At 38.1% G+C, this 22,585-nt stretch overlaps 1 protein-coding gene across 1 annotated transcript; it reads right to left on the bottom strand.

The window, feature by feature from the left end:
* Positions 1–357: 357 nt before the first annotated feature.
* On the bottom strand, positions 358–2,910 carry LOC149260085 (uncharacterized). The gene is made up of 2 exons (XM_089378812.1): positions 1,121–2,910; positions 358–1,010 (listed from the first exon to the last, which is right to left on the bottom strand). Exons 1-2 carry the CDS (start codon positions 2,862–2,864, stop codon positions 415–417), a joined length of 2,340 nt encoding a protein of 779 aa, XP_089234938.1. The 5' UTR covers positions 2,865–2,910; the 3' UTR covers positions 358–414.
* Between the last annotated feature and the right edge of the window lie 19,675 nt (positions 2,911–22,585).

Here is a 22,585-nt window from a genome sequence, read left to right as displayed (position 1 = left end):
ATTCACTGACTTCCAAAGTAGCTTAGACCAGTGTTTTTAAAACCGGAACCGGTGACCGGACCGGTCCACCTAATGAACCGGTTTACCAACCGGAACCGGTCTAACCGGGACTGGTTTGGTCTAAACGAACCGGTTTTTAAAAAATACATTAAATAATTAATTTTTAATGAAACAAAACTATTTTTAAGATGTAAAACCATGATTCCAAGCCAATAGAGACAAAATATGCAAAGTTTGCTCATTTATATACCATGCAAAGGTGAATATATCAAAATGGCATCGAGTGCAATACATATCATCGACAAAATAGCAAAATACATAAGAAATGAGGCTCTAAATGGCCTATAAAGTCCAAAAACAATGCTGCAAGCTATGAGGCCATTGGCCTACTACAAGTCTACAATGTACACATGATCAATCATCAAGTCCATCACCACTACTAGACACAGGATCATCATCAGGAGCTACATAGACATCATCTGGTTCAGAGTCTGAGGATGCCTCTGCCTCATCTGCAACATCAGTATCAATGCCACCAATGACAATAGAAGTGGACCTAATGGAAGCACGAGTTTTTCGACCTGCACGACTAGTGCCTTCCATTGGTTCCTTGCCTTTCCTTGATGCCGCTACTGATCCTGGTTTTGATGCCGCCACATAATCTGCCTCATCCTCCGCTAAAGCCATGTCGATATCAAAATCAGCCTCAAACACAGGATCTTCAGTCTCCTCCACCCATTCTGATGTTGGATCAATATCGTCCAACACAATGGGATCTAGATCAGGTGATTTGCTCATCATTTGGTTCCTCCTCAGTCGAAGGTTGTATTGCACAAAAACAAGATCATTTAACCGTTTTTGTTCCAAACGGTTTCTCTTCTTCGTGTGTATGCGCTCAAAAACAGACCAATTGCGCTCACAACCTGAAGCACTGCAAGTTTGACTGAGGACTCTAATTGCAAACCTTTGCAATTGAGGACATTGGCCACCAAATGACTCCCACCAATGTGCTGCAAAGAAAAAGACAATAATTAGTAACTTAGTTTATAATTTGAATTGTAAAGAACGTAAACAATTTTAACTTGAAATGAAAAACAAAATGGAAATTGGAATTGCTTACCTGGTTGGTCCACATCTCTTGCCATCTTTGCCAAGTTTTTGCCAAAAGTACCACTTGCTTGATTGAAAATAGTAAGCTGTCTATGTATATCCAACTGGTCTACATGGTTAGGGACCATGCGCTCCAAGCAATCAATCAATCCAGCTCTGACCTCCCCATCATGCTGATCTCCTAGCCGATTTTTATAGTGATACCTTGGGTTCAAAAAATACCCGGCTGCATGTATAGGACGATGGAGTTGATTGTTCCATCTGTTATCAATGATCTCCCATATACGGCCATATTTAGCTAACCTGTCATTGTAAGCTGCCCGTATCTGCTCCTTTGCCTGATCCATAGCTTCATAAATGTAGCCCATGGCCAATCTTTCCCCATCCACCAACCTTAGCACCTTAACAAGGGGCTCGGTAATTTTCACAAGCTCTACAGACCTTTTCCAAAAATAAGTGTCTAACACTTTCTTTTTGGTGTCTTTTCCATCTGGTCTACGAGCCCACCGAGATTCAGACCATTCATCAGAGGAAAACATTTTCTGCAAGTTTCTATGTTGACCATTGAGACATTGCAACGTGAGGAAGTGAGTTGCAAATCTCGTAATTGCAGGCCTAACAAGCTCTTTGCCTCCAGTGTGTTTCCTCATTAGGCTCAATACCCATGAGTGGTTGTAAATGTATTTTGTAATGCACTTGGCATGCTCTACAGTGTTTTTTACCCACTCCACCTTGCCTATATCCTCAAGCATGAGGTCTATGCAATGTGCAGCACATGGAGTCCAAAATATGGTGTTATATTTGGCCTCAAGCATCTTTCCAGCAAGAACATAGTTTGAGGCATTATCAGTGATGACCTGCACAACATGCTGCTCCCCAACTTCCTGAATAATGTTATCCAAAAGCTCAAATAGAAGGCTTGCATCCTTTACCCTATCAGATGCATCAACTGATTTCAAAAACATGGTTCCTTGAGGGCAAGAAACAAGGAAATTAATGATAGTGCGGTTCTTTCCATCGGTCCATCCATCTGACATAATGGAACAACCTGTTTTGACCCATGACTCTCTAAACTCAGCCAAATACTCATCAATGGAAGATATCTCTTTTTGCAAAAGAGCTCCCCTCAAGTCATGCATACTAGGGCCTTTGAAGCCCTTTCCTGCAGCTATAACAGAGTCCCACATAGCTTGGTAATAAGGTGAGCGAGCAGCATTAAATGGGATATCTGAATCATACCACCATCTAGCAATGTATTGGTGAGAAGTTTCTTTGCATTGTTTTTTCCAATGCTGATCCAAAGTGGGTTGAGAACTTGGCTGGGAGGAAGTGGGATTAGATTTAGAAGAGGCAATGTTGGCAGAAGATGAGAAATAACTTTGGATGTTTGGTCTCTTTGCTCCTTTTGATGGTTGGCCAACTCCAACAGAAGGATGAACATAGTGAAAGGGGTCATTGGTGGAAGGGATAGAAGTGGAGTCTTGAATCTCATAATCATCATACCCACTCTCTTTCATAAGATTCATGGCTTCCATTAATTCCCTCTTCCTTGCAATTTCATCTTGGATGGCCTTCTCCCTAGCCTTATCCTCATAAAATTTTTCAAGCTTGGCAATGTATTCTGCCCTAATAGGACCTAACAGTTCTTTTGGTGCATCACATGGCTTTACTTGGCCTCTTACCCCAGCCAAGTGTTGTTTCAACCTAAGAATACCCCCACCTCCAATAGATTTATGGCATAATTTGCATATCATTTTTCCCTCAATTACATCACAATGAACCCATGCACTGTCCTTTCCTTTTGGAGCCATGTTTACTTGAAATAATAACAATTTGCAAAGAAATCTGCCATTTAAAAAAAAATTGCAGCTAAGGAACATGGAAAACCAATGATAAATGTAGGAAAAAAAATGCACATGCAAGCTACAAAAATTGATAGCATAGAGCTAGAGAGTTCATAGGCTTAGCATAGATGATAGATCATTGAAGTGAGAAGTTTATAGCACAAAAAAAATAATTCATGGACAGCAGACCCAAATGAGGAATTATCAAGTGCAAATCCTTACCTGGAAATGCAAAGTAGCTCCCTTAGCCTCCTCTTGATGATGGCAACTCCACTGACAGCTACACACTATCTCCAAAATAGCTCCAACTCCAACTCCAAGATGACTACTTCAGCAAAAACTCCACACTCTCCAAGCTCATAAACAAACTCACAAACACTCACAAACACTCCAAATCAGTTGTGTGAGACAAATGAGAGTGAGAGGGGTGTCTTATAGCAAGTGTGAGGGTGTTTTTGGAGGGAAAATTCCTTTCCCTCACCCCCAAAACCCCTAAACCGCCCTCATTTCCAAAAAACCGCTGCGCTTTTTGCTTGACCGGCGGCCTGTCCATAAACCGGCCGGTTTAGGACGGAACCGACCGGTTAGCAATAAACCGGCCGGTTCCGCCCTAAACCGGCCGGTTTTTACGGTTAGGGCATATTTCCGGGCAAATGGTGCTTTAAACCGGGTTTTTCCACCGGTTCCGACCGGCCAGCCTTCCAACCGGCCGGTTAGGCCGGTAACCGGTTTTTTCCACCGGTTTTTAAAACTATGGCTTAGACACACTCTGATACCATGTTGAATTTCCACGATCTTGGGTCTAGATTAGAATCTTAAAAGCTATGACGCTACCAAACCAAGAATCTCAACAAGAACTACTTTGCACAGTGGAAAATATAACGTAGTAAATCACATGTACACAAGTATACACAATTTTTAATAAATATTATACAATAATGTGCAACCCAATCTTCATTATATTAAACCAAATTAGAATAATACAATAGTCTATGGCATACAAGATACAATGACAAACATGTTGCGTAGACTCCATGTCATATCTTTTCCTGTCGGCCCTTTGCTTCTGTACTGCTCACTAGCTGCTCCTTAGTCCTTCAAAGGATAACACATCGAGACTCTAGGAGGGCTGCCACCTAACAATGTTGCAAGTCACTTCTGTAGCATGTACACAGGGTGATCCAATCTGCTCTCTGGGTAGGCCTAATTCATGAGCTCCAATCTGTTAGGTTAGCAGTCACCTTTGTCCATCAAGGTACTACACTTCGGCGCTAATGTTCACCCAACCTTCAGCTCCTCTTTCTCACGTCAACACAGCTCGTCTAGGGCTACTTTGGGTAGCCAACACATTGTCCTCCACCAAGTCAATGGCACCCAATACTACACTGCCAGGTCTGCTCCAATGAAGGCTTACAATCACCCAATCACGCCTCCAAATTGGCTCTTATAGGCTTCTAGATAATCTGATCCAAATCTGACCCAAAAACACAAATCCAACACCTCAACAACAGATCTCCAGCTCACTGTTTGAGGTCCACTCCTACGCTGCCACCTAAGCTTGGTTAGGGCATCATTACAGTCCCAAACCAGCCTTCAAGTCTTCTCATTTTAGTTGTATAGGAGTGCAACTTCCCATTATTAGGTGGTTGACCCTTCATGTTGTAATTATGGAAATTCTAGCCCTTACCAGCACCCTCGACCTGCCCTTAACTACCTGTGGCCTGCTACAACAAGGAACTACAGGCCTGTGACTGCTTAGAATAGGGTTTGCCTCCCCTCTACTTGGCCCTCAAACAAACCAGACTTCTCTCTACTTCTTTGGCCTCTAAGAACAAGGCCTCAACCCTCCTTTCTGCGCTTCAACCTCCTCTAAAATATCCTAGAACAGTGCTCAGCCACTTGTGCTTGTCTTCCTTCTTTTCTGCGGCCCAAAACAGTGAAGTCTCCTCTCCAACAAGCTGCTCACATTTGTAAATGTTGCACAAAATAGATGAGATATAATCTTTACTTCACCTTATATATATACACATAATCAAGGGCTCCACGAATTGATGAAGATACATGTCTCTTGGATGAATTCACTTAATTCCTACATGACTTGATTGTCCAAACATTAATTGTCAACTTCAAAAATTCATAACTTTGTTTCTAGAGCTCTGATTTGAGTGATCTTTGGAGCGTTGGAATTGGCATGCCAAGCTCTACCACCTCAAATTTTGTCATGCTCAAATTCTTCATGGTTTTGGCCCAAATATCGATGGGTGAAAAACCCCTACCTTGGGTTCCAAGCCCACAAGTGACCCTTGTGGCGCTTTTCCCTCCAAACCCTGAACCCTAGGGCTTGGATTACCTCCCAAGATACACAAATCAACAATTTCAATTTTAGGCATCTAGTTGTACTCAGATTATTTCACTGTTGCTTAATATTAAAACCCTCATTTGTTGCACCGGTTTTCCCAAGATATGTTTTTTCCGGGGACATTTGTCCAAAAATAATTGTGTTATTTTATGTGTGTGTGCTAGCATTTCTTCCAGCGTTTATTCTTCCGCAGTTTTATTTGTGTAGGTTGTAGTGTTAGTTATTCATTATTTGTTGTAGAAAACAATAAAATAAATTGTTAAATTAAAATAACAATTAGGATAATAATTTCCAGTTGTTGCAATAAGATTCCAGTTTGGAATTTTCACATGGTATCAGAGCGTAGTTGATCAACGGGAGAGCTCAGTAGTGAAGACAGAGGGAGTTTCGTTGTTTAGTGTGGGCAACAGATCGAAACCCCCAGAGGTAGCGCACTCACTTTATCGAGACATCGAGTTACTTGAGGAGATTCGATTTTTCTGAGTGAGGGACAAAAAAATTTGATCTCTCCAGGTCGAGTGATTCGAGAGGCAGAGGGAGCAACCCACTATTTTCGCAGAGCAGATCTCTAGCTGGACGCAGTGGTTTTGCAATAGTTTGCTAGAGAAGAGCTAGCGTCGGGTGGATGGAAGAAGAGCAGACACTGAGAGAAAATTTTCCTGAGGGAACTTCTGGTCTCAAGAAGTTTTATTTTCCTTGCAGACCAACATTCTTTGTGAGCATAATTTCTCACCCCAGAAGGCAGTGCGAATAGCTGAGCAACAATTGAGTAGAAGGGAAGAGGATATTTTCGACATTTGTTGAGATGACCACTAATGGGCTTCGTGATCAGGACGGGTTGGATGGAGCTTCCAACTATGTCATATGGAAGGCAAGGATGTCCTTCCTTCTAGATGAATATGGCCTGAAGCCATATATTGATATAGTGGTAGCAGTTCCCTAGGATGCATATCAGCTGGACGAGTACAGAAAGGAGATGTCGCAGACAAAGAGATTGATCCTAGATAGAGTTCGGGATCATATTGTCTCACATATAGTGACCAACGGAATGACTAAGGAGATGTAGGAGAGTCTCTCTATGCTATACCAGGGCACTTCTGAGCAGTAGAAGATGTACTTATAGGAGAAGATGAGATTCATCAGGATGCAGAAGGGGGAAGGCATATATCGCTTCCTCACTATGATTCAGGAGGTTTGGGACCAGTTGTTAGTTGTTGGTGCAATGGCTCAACCCATAGAGCTAGTGTGATTGGCACTAAACAATGTCTCTGAGGAGTGGTAGGTATTCGTCCAAAGTATTTTGGGCAGAGATACCTTGCCAAGGTGGGATAGGATGTGGTACGATTTGGAGCAGGAGGAGTTGAGACAAGCTCTATTGAAGAGCTCCATCAATGGTAGCAGCAACGGATCGAAGACGGTGAAGGAGGAGGAGAATGTGGCCCTCACATCAAAGGGTCCTAGTCAGGGACAGGGGGAGAAAAAGAAGAAGAAGGACCTGTCGAAGGTCAAGTGTTTCATATGTACTGAGTTCAATCACTACAGTATCTAGTGTCCTCTCAGTAAGAAGGAAAGGAGGAGAAGGAGGACCAGGTTGCAACTCATGAAATCGATAAGTTGTCCTCCAGATTGGAGGAATACTTCACCATGTTTGCTGACATCCCCTCCAGGAGTGAGGTGGGGAGATTTGGTTTTGTGGCCCCAGAGCGCTACAGATGGGCAAGATCCTTGAGGATTCCACCTCATGGATCATTACCTTGTTATAGGGGCCCACAATATTCAGTAGCAGGATGGATCAATGACAATAGATGCAGTCAGAGACCGAGTGACAGTTGCAGATTAGTAACAGTCAGATGCTGGGGAGTGCAGTGCAGAGTTGGCAACAGTGCAGTTGGCACAATGCAGAGTCAGAAGCAACACAAAGTCTTCTGTAGAAAGAGTAGTAGCTAGTAGTAGTCAGGACTCGGGAGACATATGAATTATATTGATCACAGTTGATCAGTATTTAGGATGCTTCTCAGTTGTAGTTGTTGCAGTTGCAACAACAACAGATAAGAGGGAGTTGCAGTGCAGATGCAGTGTTGGCAGTAGTTCAACAGGGTCAGCAACAACACAGATGCAACATATATCAGAGTTGCGCAGTGGTTGGTGGACAGTATGGCCAGACATTAGCAGTGTGACAGGAAATGATGCAGAGACAGGGTGTTGCTACAGGGTGTGCAGTAGCACTAAATCACATTCCTCGCTAAGAGGGAGTGTTAGTTTTTGTAGCATCGGATGTGTTCTAGCCACGAAAATTTTTGGAGAGGCTATAATACATGAAATCTCCAAAACCAGAAATCATTTGTGGAAATTCCGCCTAGAAATGACTTAATTAGATTATTAACTAGTTTTTAAATATTTCCTAAGTCTAAACTTAGGGAATATGGTTAATTAATCAGAATTAATTAATTCAAGGCGTGAATGATCTAGAAACTCACATGGATCAAATTCAAGATAATCCTATCCATCGATTAAGATTTAATATTGGTCATTGGAGTCCCAACAAAGGATTATAAGAAGAAGTCAATGGGCACTTGGAAAAAACACTTGAGAAGTTCGATTTCTTGGTAGATCAATTTCTAGAGTAGCAGCAATCAGTTGCCGGAGAGAGAGCCAATGAGATCGAAGAAGTGAGAGGGGGGCAGAGACAATGAAGCTGGAGGAAGGTTTCCAGATCTGATGAGTGCATTTGCAGAGAGGCAGAAGAGCCACAGAGAGGATGATGTAGAGCAGTGCAGTAGCCTCTAGAGGCAAAGTCGATTTGCTTGGAAAGATTGACGTTTTTAGCTCCAGAGGTCGGGAAGGAGTCCCAGAGTACTATAGAAGCGTCTTTCTAGTCAGCAGAAGGAAAAATGACTTCATCAGAGTCCATTCTGAGGCTAGACGTTTAGCCAACTACACAAAGCAGCGCAACGGCCGACAAAGAGGCTTAGAGGGCCAAAATGTTGAAGGCAAGTTGTGTTGGGTGTTTGTCTTTTGGGTGAGGAAAATTCCTCTTCATATTTTTTTTAGTATTTCTCTATAGGATTGCTAATTTAGGAACCCAATTGTACTCATATTATTTCACCGATTCTTAATATTAAAGCCCTCAGCTGCTGTACCGGTTTTCCCAAGTTGGGTTTTTTCGGAGACATTTGTCCAAAAATAACTGTGTTATTTTATGTGTGTGTGCTAGCATTTCTTCTAGCATTTATTCTTCCACAATTTTATTTGTGTAAGTTGCAGTGTGATTTATTAAGTATTTGCTGTAGCAAACAGTAAAATAAATTGTTAAATTAAAATTAACAATTAGGAGAATAATTTCCAGTTGCTGCAATAGGATTCCAGTTTGGAATTTTCACAATTCTGTTAATTATTTCCAGTTGCTGCAATAGGATTCCAGTTTGGAATTTTCATAATTCTGTTAATTTACCTCATGGCTATATTGTTTTTTGCTTTGATAATTTCATTTATATATTCTTTTCATTATTTACATACTCATTCACATCAAAACATCATCACATCATATGTAATTATGTAGAAAGAACAACATCATATGTAATGTAGCTGAACAACAAGAGGAACATCAGAAGAAAAACATGCACACAAAGAGACACTAGGATTGTTCAGAGACCAAGGAAAAAGCCCACAAGGGGGAAATCGTAGAGTCAATTCTTCTTCTTCTATTAGATTTCATCGATTTTTCAGCTGAGATATAAAGTACAATCACGAGACATAATTCTTCACATCATGCTACCTAATGCCTAAGTAGATCTTGTTCACAACTTCGTTTGTGAACAAGATTCAAATCATGAAGAAGGGTTACAACAACATCAGAATCTGAGTTTCTCTTCAGGGTTACAGGTAACAAGGGCTTTGCATATAATGATTAGGGTTTCTCTAGGAGATAGGGTCTCCACATACATCTCAGAGTTCCCACAGAATATTAAACGTAGATACATCTATTGCAATACATAATGATATAGGATCCACTACTGCAATACATGGTGATATAGGAGCCACTACTGCAATACATAGTGATATAGGAGCTATTGTTGCAATACATAATGGTACAAGAGCCACAGGATATAGTTGCTATTATTGCAATATATTTAGGATCATACCTATGTCATACTAATCTTCCATACATGTTGCTCATATACATCATCACACATACATATAGTGCCAAGAAACCACATATATAAATCAATGTGCCAAAATTACTATGTCGAGACTACTATGCCAAGGAGCAAAACTATTGTGTCAAGACTGATCATAAATTATGTATTGATGCAGAGGAACAAAATTTTTGCAAGATCATAGAACAAAGATGCGAGACTATCATACCATTGTGTGACCATAGAACAAATATTGAAACCATATGACATTACATAAACTTATTCATATGCATACACCATTACAGAGTGAGATCATACAAAGTGACCAAACCAGAGTGATGAGATTATATCCATTACAATGATATTTATAGATTTGGAAATACAGTAAGACGAGATCAAGAGTTAGTGAATGCCATACAGAGAGCGAGAGATCATGGTCATTATAGAGATGTGGGATTAACAACGAGATTGAGAGTTGTGAGTCCTGAAGCCATTATAGACAAACTGATAGCAAAATTTGAGTGCCATTACATTAAGAGTGGATGCCATTATATATACCGGAGCCATACATATCAATAGAGCAATCATCGAGACCCTGTAACTGTAACACAACTCTTGTAACGATAAGAGCGAGAACTTGAACTAAAAGTGAGAGACTATATGCAACGTGAGATTGCAATAATGAGACCAAAACTATAAAGGAAAAATAGAGCAAAGCAGATGTTGGTTTTTCTCCCATAAGGATTTCCATCTTATATCTCGTGTTCATGTGTTGGTGCATTGCTTTCATGTTTATATGCTGCTTATGATGTGTGCTTAGATCTACTGTTAAAATTGCTGGCCATTAATGAATAATTCAGTAATTTGTAAAGAGAGGTAAAAAGATATAATTTGGTGATCCATTGCACAATATTGATTCACTCCCCTCTCTCAGTATTGTCAAGCTCCCAACAATTGGTATCAGAGTGGGTGTCTTCAAGTGCAACTTGACCATTGGAAGGCATATCTGGTAAGCTTTTGAAAAAAAAAAATCGAAATGGATTATCAAGGTGTGACCTTGCTTAGTGCTGCAAAATTCCAAGTATGGCATGAAAAAATTAAATCTAAATTATTGGATTATGGATATGAGATTTGGAAGTTAGTGTGTGAAGGATGTGGAAATATCCTATTCTAGTAAAGGTGATGCAATATAATTCCCAAGCAAAATGTGTGATCTACAAAAATTTTCATAATGCATATCTGGAGAAGATAGTAGATTTAACATCTGCTAAAAATATTTGGGACATATTGTAGGTGCTATGTGGAGGATATAACAACAACAAAAATGGAAAGAAGGAGAGCAAAAGGAAGCAGGAAAAGAAGGCCTTTCACAAGATAAAATCTCATCTTGATGAAATTAATCCCCCTAGTGTGAGTTCAAAAACTGATCTTCAAGGGAAGAAATCAGAAGATGAAGGTACAAGAGAACCAGTTGTATTCCAAAAAGGTAGATATGAAAATAATGATGATTGTGATTCAATTTTTAACTGTGTATTAGATGGATCTAATGTTAGCCATGTTGAGTTGCATAGTGAAGATGAGGATGATGTTATGCTTCTCAAAGTTGAATATGACAGCCATGGCTGTTATAGACAAGCTATCTATTGAACTAAGTAGGATAAAAAACGCATGCAAAGATTAAGAATAATTGTTGCATATCTTTGATTCCAAATAGGTTGAGCTCAAAGAAGAAATTATCAACTTGAAGATCCAACTACAAGAAGCTAAAATAATGGAAGAGGTTATGAGTAGCCAAGAAAAAGAGAGAGGGTTAAATTGAAGATCTTGAGGCTGAGATTGTCTCTATGAGGAAGTGGCTTGAAAAAAAATACAATCAACTCAAGCAGGAGAAGAGTGCGAGCCTCTTGGACAATATACTTAAAAATCCAAAGATCTTCCATGAACAAATCCGATCTTGGTTTTCACGAGGGAGAGTCCAAATCACAGGCTCATGCAAACAATGATGCAACACCTAAGATGCCTATAGCAGATAATGGCACCAACAAGAGTGACAAAATAGGAGAGAAACAACATATCCAACAACAATGAAGAGAATATCTTGGAGCACCCTTGTCAAGAAGATCATTTGCTCTTATATCTGATGTTGGAAGATTTCAAAGGAGGAGTCAAAACACCTTTGCTCTTTTGATGGATGATGTAGAATGTTACATCTGCCACAACTATGGACATGTTGCAACCAATTAGAGAAGTACAATGTTAAAATCTAATCAATAGTATGGGGAGAAGTTTGGGAAAAAGGGAGATTACCAACCATCAGGTATACAAGTTCATTTCATGGCTTTTGTTTCTCATGTAACCTGTTTAGCCATAAGGCAATTGATTGCAGATCTAGTCCATGGAGTAGAGGCTCAAAACAATGCAAGGCAGAGATTTGACCGTCTTGCCTCATATCTCAGACATGTGAGATGTTATGTTTGTGAAAATCTTGGTCACATGGCAAGAGATTGCAAGTTGTTTGTTTTTTCAAGACAAAACAGACCGTAGGCCTAGCAAAAAACAATAGGAGAATATGCGTGGAGGCTGCAACAAGTAAAGTGTGGTATTTCTCTATGTACCTTTGATGATGATCGATGCTACATGGATAGTGGTTGTTCCAATCATATGTCAAGGGACAAGAGAAATTTCCTCTCCTTTCAGAAGACCAAAGATTGCCATGTCATTCTTGAAGACAATAGACATGCTAAGGTGTTGGGCAAAGAAAAGGTCAATCTTGGTGATGAGAAAACTAATGCAGCTAATATGTTGTTGGTTGAAGGGTTGAATCACAATATCTTGAGCATAAGGTGGTTGATGGAGGCAAGGAAACGATCTTCAACGCCAAAGGGTGTTGCATCAGAAAATAAAAGTCAAAGAGAGTAATTGTAAGAGGAATCGAGACCTCAGAAAATGTGTATATGTTGAAGGGAAGAACGAGTAGAAGCAAGAGATCGAGGACAATATCTTCCTCTTTAGATTTTAAGTAGGAGAAGCGAGACTCCACTACAGTCCATTATTCTCATATTTACTCAAGCAAGATTGCATAATTACATGTGAGGTCTTTGTGGTCTCAAGGCGAGTGTATGGTAGTAGCATGGAAGCATGAAGAACTGATGCAGAGTAGTAGCAGTAGCATGGTGTGTCAGAGAGCCTAAATGCATGATTAGGTCCATAGGATCAGTAAGGTGATTGGATCTGCAAGAAGGTATAATGAGCTCAAGGGGAGCTAAGCATGCTTTATGGTTTCAAGGTTTTATATTATAGATCAACAGTTGTTGGATCCCCGCCCTTTCCTCCTAGCTCACCCCCTGCTTCTCTCTTGTTATTGATTTCTTCACTGGATTGTTCCCTCGTCCTTTGGTTTGTTGTTTTCCCCTTTCTTTTTTATATATATATATATATATATATATAATCTTTATTTATATAAAATATTTTATTTATTTATTTAATTTTTTCAATAATTTGATAATATTATTAATATTTTATTTAAATTTGGTTATCCTATATTAGTATTATATTCAAATTAATTATCCTATATTTTATTGAAAATAAGATGTTTTTGGTACGAGGTTATTATTATTATTATTATTTTGCACCTTACTTGATATAAATAAATAACATTTTATACATAAACTTAACTAAAATAATTATAAATGTATAAAATAATTAATTGGCTAATTAATATGCGTTAGCTTTAATCCCTATTTATCCCATTATTAGATTAAAAAATATATAAATTTCATAATCGAATTATCTAATTATTATAAATAGCTACATATAATAGAATTAACATAATTTCATTTATTTTTATTTATCTTTTAGTTAGAAGAAAATTCTCCATATTTAGTTACATATATAGTTAAATATTAAACTTATTAGTCACTATTTAACTAAGTTATATAATTAATAATCTTTTATAATAATTCCTATAGTTTATATAATATAGAGTATATTAATTTTTAGTTTTAGTTTAGGTTAAAAGAAATAAATAGACCTAACAACTAACTAATTTATTAACCATTTAATTTTCCTGTCTTTATCTCTTGGTCAAGTCAATTATAGTTGTTGCCCAGTCCATTGTAACCAATTCCTTGGTTAATAGTAGCTGTTTTTCTAACCATTGTTTGATCTGCTCTCCCTATTTAACATGTAGCCACGTTCTGGTTATTCATCTCGTCCTGACTATGAACCATACTTGCTGGTTCGAAACTGGTCGACAAATAAATTTTGATGTGAATTTCGGCGAGAACTCTCCTCAATAAACTTGATATGGATCAAAGAAACCTAAATTCAATATTTTTATCTTGTTTTCGGTCATTTGATTTGTAATAGCTCCACTTATTGTATACACTAATAGAAAGCTATAGATCATCCATATGCATGTATGTGTTTATCATTTGGAAAAATTAGTTGAAAATTCCCTTGTACCAGTTATGCATAATAAGAGTCATGGATTTGGAATGTATTTCAGTGAGCCTCTTATATGAATCATGCATTCACCCTGGAGTGCAATTTATAGCCCTATACTTTGTTGATTTCATCATCGAGTCTGTTGGTTGGTTAATACTTGTTCTACGACGCATGGAGAGGAGAGAGAGTCATGGTTTCCATGCGTAGCAGTGAGTTATATATTTCATCCATGTAAAGGCTTTTGGAGTCATTGTTATCATGCCTTGTATTCTCATTATGAATCCAGATACTATCATGTTCATTATTTCGTCATTTGTTGTGGTGTTTGGCTCTTGCAAGTGGCAAAGAGGCTTATGGAAGAGAAGCAAAAAAATTTAACAACGACGAAGAAGTTGGTTATAGATAACCGAGTAAATGTTAAGGGGAGCATCTTTAGCAATAACAAGGTCATTGTTGGCATTGTTGTTATTGATGTTTGTTGGTTGCAAGAGGTAGGAAATTCTCTTTTTTTCCAATGTCTATTTTGTAGGAGTGCTGTAGTTGGTCATGTTACATCAATAAAACAATTTGTATCAACAGAGTTCAGTCGGTGTTAGCCTGGTATTTTAACGAAACTTGGACCACCCTTTGCCATTGATGTCAAAGGGGGTGATGTCAAAGGGGGTGAGTGAGCCATCCATTAGAGCGAGATTGAGACCAGCTAGTTAGCAGTGATGAAGATCATTTTCGTGGAGTGGCTAAAGGTTGCCATCAATGCCAAAGGGGGAGATTGTTGGCAGCATGGTTTTGGCATTGATATCAACCATAGAGAGTAAGTCAATTTGGCATTAATGTCAACGGCTAAGAAGAGATTTTGGTGATGATCAGAAGAGTTGCATAAGTTGACAAGGTGTTTACTTGTGCTTGAGGATGTGGTGATGAAGGTGGAAGCAGATCTGGGCAAAGAGAATTGAAGTTTCTTTGTGAACAAAGATTGTCGTAGGCAACCCATTGTCATATAGCGGCGTTGCCTCACTGTCATGGTCATGTGACGCCTGCATGCAGCACTTGCTACAATCTGCTCAGCCTATGCCCACGAAACTCCACTGTAGCTACGAAAAAGAAAACCACGGTCACAAACCAGTTACAATTTGCTCAGCCTATGCCCACGAAACTCAATTGTAGCCGCGAAAAAGAAAACCACGGGCACAAACCAGTGAATTTCCCAAGGATTTGTCAGCATTCGAAATGTTTGACATGGTATTCAACAATCATTTGGATTTGGTCATCAACAAGAGTGTAAACGCATTGATTAGTTGGTTATGGCATTAGTGGTCTATGATCTAGTCTGCAGAGTTGAATTGGTCCATTTATCCTATGTGTTTGGTAGCTGGGAGAGGTGTGCTTAAAATGTTGACATTGTGTATTGATCAGAAAGTTAGAAAGTGTGAGCATCACCTATAGAAAGCAATTTGGAGTGATCGCACTATTATAAAGTGTGATAGTGCATTTAAAAGCAAATAATATGCTTCTTTGTATATGATATGTGTGCATGCAACGGGATTTGAATGTGCACTCCTGCATATTCTAGTGTATGCACAAATGTATGAGGGATCATGGCTATCTATAGTTTAGATGGTCTATTCCTTGGCCCTGTGTGAATGACAGAATGTCTGAGATGTTGGCACTTGGTAAAGGGTCATTGTTCCAGTGTTAAAATGATGCTACATGTGTATGGAGTGACTAGTTGAGAGTGTTGTGTGCACCTATAATAGAGAGGGGTCGAATTGCATACTAAGCAATATGAGGATACGTGGTTGGAACTCAGAGTTGCACTTATTTAAAGATTGTTTGTTGAGCATGTGTGTTGGAGCACTATATGGTTGAATTTGGTGGTAGAGACTGAGTTTGTGACTGTTTTTGTACGGGCATAGAGTAATGGTCGAATATTGTTTGTATGCTAATAGTGTTGCTGTAGGGGTTCCATAGTTGTCTGATATTGTTTTGAGTCATGAGTTGTGGCTAAGAATAGAGTTGTGAGTTTTTGTTGTTGGATTGATGAGCCTTGTAATGTTTAATGTTTTGCAGAATATTGTGATATCTAATTATGTATTCTGCTAAATTTTATGAGAAAATTTGTATAAGAGAGTATATTTTGATTGTGTGTTGTAGAGAGGTTTTATGTAGTGGATTTTTTGTATTCAATTGATGAGAAAAAGGATATATGTGGGTCTAGTCGAAATAAGATAAAACGAGGCCTACAAGTGTTAGAGATGAGATTGTGGGCCCTAGTTTGAAAATGGATGAAATGTGGTCCACAAGGGTTTGAAGATTGGGGCCTTTAATGGGAAAGTGGTGGCTTGCAATTTCAGGTCGTGGCTTGAAAAGTTTGGGAGTGGTGGCTTCCCCCAGGTAGTGGCTTGGGAATCTATTGGAGGTTGGGGCCTCCAACAAGTAGTGGTCTACATAGTTGAGAAAGTGGTGGCTTCCAGCTAGTGGTGGCATGTAAAGTTGAGGAAGTGGTGGATTCTGTCAGGTAGTGGCGTGAAGCGAGTGGTTTCTTGTGTGCATCGCAAGTTGTGTCTTGCACATTGGTGGTGACCGATGCATGATGTAAAAAAATATTTGAATAATAAAGAAGAAGAAGCAAAGCAATGTAGATGGTGGTTTTTTTGCTAGAAGGGTTTCCACCATATATCTTGTGTTCATGTGTTGCTTTCATGTTTATGTGTTGCTTATGATGTGTGCTTAGATCTGCGATTGTAATGTGTTTCTCACTAATGAATGATTTAGTATATTGTAAAGAAAGGTAAAATGTTATAATTTGGTGATCCACTACACAATACTGATTCATCCCAACACCCCCCATCCCCCCCCCCCCCCCCCCCCACCAATATTGTCAAGCTCCCAACAAAATTTTCAAGTGAAAACCTCGTTTGATGCACATGGAACAAAATCTAAAATATAAAACTTCAATGAGGTAATTTTTGAGTTTGTGAGATAAAATTACCCATCTAGAAAACCCTTTATAAGGCTTGGTAGGGAAAATAAAGAGTGAAAACTAGAAATGGAACCATTACCCTGTGTGAAGAAAAAAGGATTTTTTTTTTCAAAATAATCATTTTTCATTTTTATGTGTAGATGTCTATGGCCTTCTTGTAGAAAAATAACCACTAGATCAGACCATAAGGCTACAGGGGTATATATATATATATATATATATATATGCAATAGAAACTTGGTTTCATTTGACATAAATAATAAAACTAAAAATTATGTGTACCTGTCACAATTTTCTACTTGATTACACCTTGTCTCAAATTCCCCATTCATTCTTTTCCTTACCTGATCCATATCCATCCATAAATACCACTTTCCACATGCCCAATGTCACTTGTAAGTTCACTCTTCTCACCCAACATATTTCTACATGAAGGTAGTAGACAATCTTGTAAATTGATAGGATATCTATAGGCGGTGTTATAAATCTGTAGGAAGGCCTATTGAAATTCGCAACTAGGTTCGGTCTTCATAATGACATATGTAATCATGATAAAATTATTTTGTTATGCTTGAGGCATGGGTTTTATCCTCAAGGAATTTGATTTTGTAGGTAAAGCTCCCATTGAGAGCTTCTAGGGCATGTCATGTGGTCTGCAAGTAAAATGAGTCTTTGTCATGTATAAGAGACCCTTCTTGGGCATGTTACATATTACATGAGTCTATAGATTTTCAAGGAAACCCCTCCAAGACCAAGTATAAAAGATACAAGTCAAGTTGGCCTATATGCGTCATCAGGTTAGCATGCCAGTGAAATCAGCCTATTTTGGAGCCCAACAACGCCTATATAAATGAGGCCTTGACCTCTCGCAAGGGGTCTCAATTAAGTATAAAAAGTTCGATCTAGAGATAAGACCAAGCCTCAAATCCAGTGAAAAGGAAAAATGAAAAGATGAATATGAACCGAGATTTTAAGCACTACCTTTGGGTTATTTATTTCACACGTGAAAAGCAGTTAGGGCTACTCTCTTTGGTTCAAAAGGTCGAAGTTACATTCATCTCAGAAAGTCGAGAAATTGAGGTATCAAGGTTTGCTAATGAAGCTGAGTTGTTAATGAAAGAAGATATCCCACGACGAAGAAGTGAAGCCTAGTAAATATGTCATATTCAGTCCACACATGAATAATTTCAGAGATCACAGGTAGACTAAAAATGCAGACCTATGATAGGTACCGAAAAGGTGAAGAAGAGCCAAAGTTTGTAGTAGAATATTCAGTTTGACCAGCGTTGAATCTGTGGAAGAAATTCTAATTGAAATGAGTGATTTGACTTGGTCTTAGAGGGGTTCATAGTCAAGGGTCTAGGTCTTGGAATTTGTCAATTAAAGATTCTATATGAAGAATAATTCTTGTGGGTTTTCCTCTCATTGGGAGAGGTTTTGGCTCTGGCTGATCTCCTACATCTTTTGTCTCTTATCTCATTTTTATTTATGCTTTTGATAAATGTTTGATGAAAGGAACACAATAATAATCAAGTTGAAGAAAAATCTAATGAAGAAAAAGTAAAAAGTCATCACAAGCAATTATCATTGTAAGAGAAAAAACCTACTCTTGGTGCCCCTTGATTTCTCAACATGGTATCAGAGCTCAGGTAACTTAAATGAAGGACCAAAAGGGGGCCAAGATTAAGATCTCAAGAGGTTACAAGAAATGTGAAGAAGTGTCTCCACCCAGAGAAAAATTCTTGATCAAATTCTGGGCTCAACCCTCTCAAGCCCTAGTTGCTACATTCAAATTAGAAGCAGTCAGTAAGTATAAAAATCTCAAGCATTGATTCGAAGACCAGATAATTCTACCGTCAAGATTTGTTGAAGACCAAATTCATTGCAAGGAAAAGTGAAAGTCTGCTTGATTTCACCATTCCATGAAGTCAAATCTTCAACCACAAATCCGAGATCTTCAACCACAGATCCAAGATTCTAAGTCCTTCTCCAAGTAAGGAAAATTTTGAACTATGTGCATAATGAAGCAATTTTTGAAGATACCACATCATTGTTTCAAGAGTCTGAATGCCTAATTTAAATATTCATAATACTCTGAATCCTTTGATAAGCAGATCGAATCTATGTGACCTAAAGAAGAAGATTGTTTTCATCACCACATGATCTTATATCCTCATAAAGGAATCAAACTCCTCAAGAAGAGAGAGAAATTCATATCACAATTTGCAAAGCACCGAGTTTGGGATAAATCAATCATCTATGGCACTGAGAGTGCAATCATCTTCAAATCAAATATACTTATTCTCTGTAGAACAATCAATCATTTGAAAAGGCTAAATTGCCTCTACAATCATCTATACATTTTTTATAAGTAGTCAAATCAAGAAACTACAAACAAAAAGTGCAACAAAAAGAGTCTCCATTATGAAGTTTTGTTGCAAAGAAGTCATGTAGCCATCAAGGTAGCAAAAAGGAGCTACAAAGGAACTTGTGAAGAAGCAGATCTCAACAACGACAATAATTTCCCTGATTAAAGAATTTTTAAATAAATCAGAAAGGTCAGTACCATGGCATCCTGAAATACCGAGCATTACATGTAGGTATTCATGAGGTATGTATGATATTTTTTGAAAAATGGTCCATCATGAGATGTTGTAGGGTTAAAATTATGATTCTAGGGTTTGTCGAGATTATAGGACATGGGATAAACCCCAGAATGACATGAAGAGAAAATAATATGATCTAGGGTTTGAACTTAAGAAACTCTAGGATGACCTCTTGGTTGCATAGAAACCCTAGAAGGATAACTTGACGTCGTGTTCTAGAATCGTATTTTTGCTTGGGTACTTGTTAATTTGTATTCCAATTACAAGAAGTAAAAGATGGATGGGTTGATCCTTTGAGAAGCATGATGGAAGAAGGGAACTATACAGACCCTTATATGCTATTCGTGATATATATAACACAAAAAATAAAAATAAAAGGATGAAAGACCTCTGCCATGATTGAAGAATGATAGGATGCATCTTAGTAAGAAAGCATCATAGTAAGAATACAATTGAAGCAAGGGCTCATGTAACAGCTGAAGTAAAAGTCTACATACTTGCAACAGTCATCATAGGAAAAACTAGCTCTTAGTAACCTCATTAGAAGCATAAGTAACACTTATGGAAGAAGGAAGTCATCTAGTATAGATCTCATCATACATCATTGAAAAGGAGAATCTACAAGATGAGGATAATCAAGATCCTCTGCTAAAATCTTCATTGGAAGGTTCATCTCTTGAAAGATGTCTCGCTAAGAATTCCACTTGGAATGGGATTCATTGTTTAAGAAGAATGATGGTATGGTGACAAAGGAATGCAACAGGTCAAAGATGATTGAAGCACTCTCAATCAATGACAGGTAGCTGTTGAAGGAAGTCTAAATGACCAAAGAACAAAAGAGGTATGCATGGATATGTTCAATGTGTCAAGTCATGTTAGTATATAGTTGCAGATAGTAAGGATGCATGCTTTAGCTCATGAGCATGATCAAGGGAAATGGATCTCTTTCATTAAAAGGATGCATAAAGGCATGGGTCACATATTAACTAGATGAAATAAACATAATATGACCTCATATGGAATATGAGGTGGTTGAAAAAATGAAGGAACTATGATTGGGAGTTACTGGGAAGTAATATCTGAATAAAGAAGAGATTGTGAAAAATGCAACTATGGAGAAGGCAATCAACATCTTATGACTAGAAAAGTTGACTATAATATCTCCATGGGAAAGATATGAAGACCTTGGAAAAGTCTGAAAAGAAAGAAGACCCTTGACAAATGAATATCTTGGAGATGTGTCAATATGAATGCAGGATGTTGATGTTGCAACAAGTAGATGTCATGACAAAGGGTCATCACAAAAGTTAACATTTGATTTGATGTTCATTTATGAATTTTGAATAATATCTAGATGGGCTAATACGGGGCTACCTAAAGAGAAGTGTTGATGTCATCTAAAAATGATACACATGTGGAAGGATGAAAGATGCTGAAGAAGACATGATGTGAAAGAGGTAGATGTATGAGGAAAATCCATATATGGTCCAATGGATCACTCTCTAAGAAAAAGGAAGAATGACATAACTGCCTGGATTCAAGAAGGAAAGTGATGGATGACTGATTCCTTATGTAAAAGTCCCAAAGATGAAGGCTCCATAATATTGAAATGAAATTGATGATATTGAATTGAAGAGCTATACAGGAAGTTGAAGGTCCCATGATCTCCACAAATGAAGGAAGAACTATTTTTGGAAACAGGTCGCTAGTTAAGAGGGAGCCTAGAAGAAAGTTTCTAATTAAGAAGACAATTGAAGCAAGTCCCTAAGCTAAGAGGTAGCTTGGACAAGTCCCTGGTTAAGAGGGAGCTTGGGTGCATTCCTTTAAGATGAATGAGTACATTCTTTCATTGGAATGGGTATATCCTCCCTAGTTAAGACACATAATTCTTGTCTTCACTTGGAAAGAAAGAATGGAGGATTGAGTAAGCATCTAGCATCTGATACTCTGAGGATGTGGTAGGGCATACAAGATAAGATTAGTCATGGAGCACTGATATTCTTTGAGGACTGGGAATCCAAGATAAGAATAGTCCTAGAAGGACATACCCTGTGAACACTCGAGTGGGGTATGTTCCTTCAGAGGCAATGATGAAGGTGTTTATAAATCATTAGTCTCGCGAGCATCGTTCTATGATCTTATGGAGAGATAGAGTTGTTAGTCAAGGCCTTGCTATGTGAAAATGTTGGATGATATGATGCTATACAATTCTTCAGATTGAGAATGTCCATGTACCTTGTATGGATTATGAATACCTCCCTAATTAAGAGGGAGTGTCGTGTGAAAATTTCAAAACTGAAATCCTATTGCAGCAACTGGAAATTATTCTTCTAATTGTTAATTAATTTTAACAATTTATTTGCTACGACAAATATTGAATAAATCATATTGTAACCTTCACAAATTAAATACTAAAATCCTATTGCAGCAACTAGAAATTATTCTTCTAATTGTTAATTAAATTTAACAATTTATTTGTTACGAAAAATACTGAATAAATCATACTGTAACCTTCACAAATAAAATACTATGGAAATAATAATGCTTGAAACTAAGAAAATACTAGCACACACACACACAATAAAAATGACACCAATATTTTGGGACAAATGTCCCCGAAAAACCTAACTTGGGAAAATCGGTGCAATAGTAAGGGTTTTTATTATTATGTAGTAGTGAAATCTGAGTATAATCTATACGAATGCCCAACTAGTAATCCAAGCAACAAGAAAATCTGGCCAAAATTATTTAAGGGAAATTCCCTTCTTCCACAAGTAATCCTGACACAACTTCCCTTTACAAAATTCATCCTTGTAGACCCTCTACGTTAGCCTTTGTGCAGTGCTTACATAGACCCTTGGACATCTAAGCCTAGAACTGCCTCTGATGAAGTCATTTTGTCTGTCTCTGCTAAGGAAACTATTTCTCCAACCCTCTGGAAGACTTTCCCAACCTCTAGAAGTTGAATCGATTTTTCCTTCAACCAAATCGAATTAATTTTTTGTGAACTGATTTCTTGTGTATATTTTTCAAATCCGAAGGTCAAAACAGTGACACATGGTACTGCATACAAGTTCGCTCTTCTGAAAAGGTATATAATCAGG

Source organism: Pinus tabuliformis, chromosome 6 (genome assembly GCF_031772625.1).
Source record: "Pinus tabuliformis cultivar Carrire ecotype Pingquan chromosome 6, CPIR1, whole genome shotgun sequence".
Taxonomy (NCBI): Eukaryota; Viridiplantae; Streptophyta; class Pinopsida; order Pinales; family Pinaceae; genus Pinus; species Pinus tabuliformis.
Note: the sequence above shows the minus strand (reverse complement) of the source record. Positions and strands in the feature narration are given on the sequence as shown.

What these genes read in the sequence shown, in the direction of transcription:
- LOC149260085 (XM_089378812.1), bottom strand. Translation starts at nt 2,864, where the DNA reads ATGATATGCAAATTATGCCATAAATCTATTGGAGGTGGGGGTATTCTT. An exon ending in AAGAGATGTGGACCAACCAG is followed by an intron (nt 1,011 to 1,120) that starts GTAAGCAATTCC and finishes TTTTCTTTGCAG; the next exon opens with CACATTGGTGGGAGTCATTT.